The 6,127-nt window shown below is 48.1% G+C and overlaps 1 protein-coding gene across 1 annotated transcript; it reads right to left on the bottom strand.

The window, feature by feature from the left end:
- Positions 1 to 4,898: 4,898 nt before the first annotated feature.
- Positions 4,899 to 5,870, bottom strand: LOC133264062 (G-protein coupled receptor 35-like). The gene has a single exon (XM_061443964.1). It carries the CDS (start codon positions 5,868 to 5,870, stop codon positions 4,938 to 4,940), a length of 933 nt encoding a protein of 310 aa, XP_061299948.1. The 3' UTR covers positions 4,899 to 4,937.
- Between the last annotated feature and the right edge of the window lie 257 nt (positions 5,871 to 6,127).

Genomic DNA, 6,127 nt, shown 5'->3' with positions numbered 1-6,127 from the left:
GAGAATCAAAAAGAATGCAACTCCCACGGGTTGAGATAAGAACAGTTTAGTAACTAAGGTATAACACAGATCACTACTGCTACCATCAATGATAATAATGATAAAGGAAATAACAAGGGAAGAGAATACAACACCTCAGCACCAGCTGACCGATCACTCGCCCCCCAAGCCCGACCAAGCTCCGACCGATACCTCCTCCAACCCTGCAGTCCCCCAGCCCTTCCGGCTCACTCCCAGTTACCTCCTGGGCATGACGTGCTGTGGTATGGAATACCTCTTTGGTCAGTTTGGGTCAGGTGTCCTGTCTCTGCTTCCTCCTGGCTTCCCCTCCTCCCTGGCAGAGCATGAGGCTCACAAAGTCCTTGGCCAAACCAAAACATCCTTGTTATCAGCTCTGTTCCCGAGCTGAAAGTCAAAACACTGCACTGCACCAGCTACCAAGAAGGAGAAAAAATGACTGCTACTGCTGAACCCAGGACAGGAGAATTGCCCCGTGAGCTGGAGAGCTGCCCCTGCAGTGAGTGCCCACCCCCAGAGAGGGAGGGGGAGCTGGGGACTTAGCACCTTCCTGCCTATCACCGGGGATGGAAAAATGTCCTGATCTGAAATGGTTTGGGTTGGGAGGGGCCTTAAAGCTCATCCAGGTCCAACCCCCTGCCTCAGGCAGGGACACCTTTCAGTAGAGCAGCTTGCTCCAAGCCCCTGTGTCCAACCTGGCCTTGAGCACTGCCAGGGATGGGGCAGCCACAGCTTCTCTGGGCACCCTGTGCCAGCGCCTCAGCACCCTCACAGGGAAGAATTTCTTCTAATCTCAGTCTCTCCTCGGCTGGCTTAAAGCCATTCCCCTTGTTCTATCCCTACAGGCCCTTGTCCAAAGCCCCTCTCCAGGTTTCCTGGAGCCCCTTTAGGCACTGGAGCTGCTCTAAGGTCTCCCCTTCAGGAGCCTTCTCTTCTCCAGGCTGACCCAGCCCATCTCTCTCTCTGTCTGGCTCCAGAGCAGAGCTGCTCCAGCCCTCACACCACCACCATGTCTGTGAGAATTGTTCTTCTGAGCCCTCTGCAGCTGAATGGGAATTCCACTGAAAAAAAGACATTTCTTGTTTAAATAAGTCCCTGCTTCCTGTCCTGCTGCCACGGAAGTGACCAGAGTGCGAACATGAGTACTAGTTATTTCAGTGGAGCTGAAGGCATTTCAAAAGTACCAGAACTGACACTCATGCTTAGTTTGCCTCACTCCTGTTTCTTTCCTCCCTCCCTTTCATTTAACCCCAGTTTGTGTTTCCTTCCTCCTCCATCCCCCTTGTTTGGCTTCGAGTTGAGCTCAGGTCCGGTTTCACTCTAGTGCTTTGGCATGTTCTGTGCAGCCCTGAAGTGGAGCAGAGCTGGGGCCTTTTGAGGTTCCAGAGCAATCTCAACAGCAGGGGAAAATGCTCGGGCCTCTGTTTTGAGCCAGACTCAGATCCTGCAGCTAGGAGTTACGTGAGCTGTTACAACCAGGTGATAATGGAAAAGGGATGCCTAAACCCAGCTCTTATCCTTTCCCCTTATAGTGGTGCTCAGGAGAAGGCAGCCAGCATCCTTGCAGCTCAGAATGCTTTTGGAGATACGCCTCAAAAGGACACCTGTCCTCTTCTTCATTCCTGAGCTGTCTCCGCATCATTTCTCATGAGTGATCAGAGCGATCATTAGTACATCTCTTACTAGTTTCAGCTGCCACTGAATGATGCCCTTGGTGGTAGCATTTAGTGGTCTGCAGCAAGAACCAGAGTCAGGGGTCTGCATGTTGCCTTTCAAGGATTGAGAAAGCTGGTTTGTGTCTCAGCAGCGTTACAGCTTCTGCCACAGTTCCAGGCTCAGCGATGCCGTGGCAGGAAATGGGATCAGCAGCCATGTGAAATAAAGAGGAGAGCTGTGTCCAGTCTAGGGAGTGATTTGATCGCCCTGGCGCTAAGGTCAGTGTTGCTGTTTGCCCTCCTGTTTTGGAGGAGTTAATGCAGAAGTATATTCCAGGTGCAATTGTTCATGGACAGAAAAGACCTGGGAGGTTTGAGGTGTCTTGTTTTTTCCCTGCAAGGGGAGCATGGCTCCATGGGTGCAGGTTCCTGAGGCTCGAAAGCATCCTGAGCAAGCAAACCCTAGGACAGTGCTTGCAGCATCTGTGTGCATCTGCAGGTCTTGGCTAGCTTTGAAAACAATGCTGCTGCAGGAATCATGCCAGGAGACCTCTTCAGAGGTGAGGGAATGTGCTGCAGCTAATACCTGGGGCAGCTTTGTGATTTGGACACAAGGAGGAAGTTAAGAGCCCAGAAGATACAATAATCAACCACAACAGACAACAGGGAGAACTGGCAAAGGCTGGGACAAGCCTTAAGTGTACAAAACATGCCTAATGGGGCCAGTATGAAAATGAGCCTTTGAAAATACACCAGCTCCAGCCCTCTCTGTTTCTCCACCACAGCTGGGGAGAGGGAGTTTGTCTTGGGCAATCTTATTTCCCCTTCCCGCTTTCCAGGTTGTCTTAAAGTAGCTTCAGAAGTGATTCTGCATTGTCTGTCTGTGCGTTACAAACCAGCCTTTGAGATTAATTCCTTGTTATTAGAGTATACTCAGCATAGAGCTTGGTTTCAATGCTTCTCTTGCATTTCCAGGGACTGATTTTGCTTTTCTTAGGCTGCTTGTTGGTGGAAGCTCACTGGAAATAGGACAAGGTGCCCCACGTCAACAGGCAGAAACCAGGAACGTGACAGGGGTTGCAGAACAAGTAAGTCGTTTGCTTTCTGAGTTAACAGTAGGAGAGCAGGTTGATACGGCTCAACCTTCATCTCTCTACAAAGGAATGAACATTTTCGTGGTCATCTGTTTGGGACAGGCATTCATTGTAACCAATGAGGTGCAGAAGCCCAGAAGGGGATCCTACAGGAAAGAGCATTTTTGAAGGCTCTCTGTGCTGTTTGTGAAAGCAGAAGATGCCTTCCTTGCTGACCACCTCTTGCCTGGACATGTAAGTGTTGCCTGTCGTGAGCATTGACAGCACACCATAAAGGAGAACGGGCTAAGAGGGACCCTAAGCCTTTTGCTTTCCAAGGGTAGTTAATAGCAGTGTGTTTGCTGACAGCTACGAGGGTGACAACACTCACGCACCGCCTTAAGCAATGGATGATTTTTAAGTTCAGGCCCAATTTGTGTCTGGTTTCTTTCGCTCTCTTTGAAAAGAGACTTTAAAAGGCAGAATGAGGACCAAGCAGTGTGTGCTGTGATTAAGTTGGTGACGTGTGCTCTGCTTGCAGTGAAAGACCATTAATGTCAGAGCGTTGGATAACCCATCGAAGAAAACTGGGACAGAAATGATCAACCGAGTGACCTGAATGGTTTCATCCGTTTCTCTGCTGAGCTTCCATCATACTGCGTCCTGTGCCAAGCTATTGACACAAAGCAGTCAGATCTAATGTTCGGGTGAGGAGTGTTTTCTGTGATGGGAGTGGTTGTTTCCTATGTTGTTTGGCTGGTGTCTTCAGCCAGTGTCTTCAGCGTGTGACCTGCAGACACTAGAAGGTGACAGGACACTTTTAGGGGAACTGTTTGTAAGCTGTCACCAAGAAACTTAGTTGTCTGTAGGTTTAAATGAGCACAATATGGATTTGAATTCCCTGGAAGAATGTTTTAGGTGTTGACAAGTCAGAAGAGGCTCAGAGTCAAGGCCCATGAAGCCAAAGGAGATACAGCTATCACATGCATTTCAACAACTCTCTAATGTTTCCCATCTGACTCTGGGGGGCACTTCCTTCTAGTGCCCAAGATTTCCATTTGTGGATTAACTGTTTTGAGCTGCTCTGTTGTCACTTCCCTGTGGGGTTGGAGGATATGTGGTGCATAGTCAGCAAGCACAGGTATTAGAGGGGAGATTTGTAGTCGGAAAGCCAGCTGTGTACATCGATGCGTGGTCCAGGATCCATCTGCAGGAATATCGGATCTGCCCAGATTTATGTCTGATAGGCAGAACGAAAAATTCTGTTCTGGGGTCTACAGTGCTTTGCCGGGCTCTGTTTTTCCATGCAGTAATGGCTTTATTTATACCCACAATGGTTTTAGTCTCACAAATGCCAGGGTGTTGCCACAAGCTGGTACAAATGTTAATGGGCAGGAATGGGGCAATAATCTCAGGCCACTGTCTTTACTCCATGCACAGCAATAGCTGTGTCCTGGTAATAGCTGCAGGCTTTGAAATGATACAGGCTGGCAGGAAGTTCCCAGTGTATAGTTTGGTGTGAGCAGCACAGATGTATTAGGTTTGGCATTGTAGTACATGTTTTTTTTTCTTGGTTTTAAGTGACCCTCTGTATAGCAGCACCAGAAGTGGATTTGTGTACTGCTGTGTGGGTGCTCAGTTTCCTGTGTTTAATTGCATGTTATGTACCAATAAGTGCATGGTGGAAACAGTGGCCTTAGCATCTGTTTTCCATCCCACATGGCTCTTCCTCTCGAAACTGCGATACAATGATCTAAGACCATAGTCAAAGCTGGAGTCAAGTCACTGAGGACAGAAGGACAAAATTCAAGTTAATATCAGACCCTTTGGAGAGGGTTGCCCCTTTTTAGCAGGTACGCCTGCACCTACGATCGTTACAAGTACTGTAGAAGGTTCCATTTCCTCTGCCTCAAAACTTCAGCAGCACTGGTGGCTCTTAACACCTACACTGTGCAACACCTTGTTTATGTTGTGACTTGATCTGGTGGCTGGGATGGGGGGCTAGATGAGCTTTGTGGGCCCTTTCCAACCCAGGCTATTCTCTGACTGTGTGGTCTCTCCAGAGAGAAAGAGCGACAGTTAGCCCAGTAACACTGAAGATGTCTTATCCTGATGTTGCAGAGATGTTTTTTTTGCGGGGGTTGCTGTTTTTCATCCCTCTTGCCTCCCTCCTTCCACCCCACTCTTTCCTTTAGCAAGTGTGTGTCTGCAAGGGATGGAGTTGATCTGTTTTTTCACTGCTGGTTTTGGAGGGTAGAAGGGCTTCATGGAACTCCTTGGTCACAAAGTAGTGGCAGACACTATCCAGGCAGCAGTTAGATGTGGCAACACACCTTGTCATGGGGGAGATGTTCTTCATAACATGGAGCATGAAACAGATAGCTCCAATGCTATCCGTTACGAACCTGGCAAGTAACCCAAAGAAGACTGGCAGAAAACAGACTAGAAACACAATCAGGTTTGCATAAAGAATGTGAACAGCTTTCTGGATTGGTTTCTCCTCTGGTGAATTGGTGTTCAGGCATCTCTTAAGGCTCCTGATCGCTTCTGTGGAGCAAAAAGTCAAGGTTGCTAATGGAAGAATAAAAATGAAGAACATGGAAAGCAGGCTCAGAGCAGCAGGCACGGTGGTATCCTTCTGGAAGCACAGGGTGGACTGGCTCTGCCGAATCTGTGCAGTGGCACCGATTATCCCAGAAACCCACAGAAGCCCACAGAGAAGGGCTGCCTTTGATGGAGACCCGAAGGCCCTGGCTTTCAAGGGGTGTTTTATGGCAATGTATCGGTCAGTGGAGATAAATGTAATTATGTAGGTACTCACTGACATGTTGATGAAATACGTTGTCTCTGTAAACTGGCAGAGTACATCCCGGGCTGACTTATTCCAGAGCAAATAAGCCCTGAAAGGCAAGGTGCAGATGGCAAAGCAGTCTGCAAAGACTAAGTTGATTACATACACCCTCGTTTCTGTCCACTCCTTTATCTTGCAAAATAACACCCAGAGGGCAAGGACATTAAATAGAGCTCCAATAAAGAAAAGGACCTTATACAGAGCAAGTTCAAAGAGACAGACACGGTGATAAAGTTCTGGACTTCTGATACTGCAGTTGCTGGACACATTCATTGTCCTGTTGTGCAGAAGTTGTGTGATGTTCTGAGACCTGAAATAGGAAAAGACACAGTAAGACTTTCCTCCTACCTCTTGATAGATGCATATCCCGTAGAAAATAAGGTATTTAAGTACCTATTTACTTTGCCCATCACAAATGTGCATTTGAGTCTACAAAGCTGGCCGCCTCAGCCTCTAACTGGATGCATCCTCTGTCAAGCTTTGTGTACATTTACTCAGTTTAGGAGTAAATATCTCCAAGTACACTTCCA

The sequence above is a fragment of the Pezoporus flaviventris genome, unplaced genomic scaffold (genome assembly GCF_033815535.1).
Source record: "Pezoporus flaviventris isolate CSIRO_AGI_PZ_B2104156 unplaced genomic scaffold, CSIRO_AGI_Pfla_v1 ptg000586l, whole genome shotgun sequence".
Taxonomy (NCBI): domain Eukaryota; kingdom Metazoa; phylum Chordata; class Aves; order Psittaciformes; family Psittacidae; genus Pezoporus; species Pezoporus flaviventris.
This window is presented reverse-complemented; position numbering and strand designations above follow the sequence as displayed.

Excerpts from the sequence above, each read along its gene's own strand:
- LOC133264062 (XM_061443964.1), bottom strand. The coding sequence starts at position 5,870 with ATGAATGTGTCCAGCAACTGCAGTATCAGAAGTCCAGAACTTTATCAC.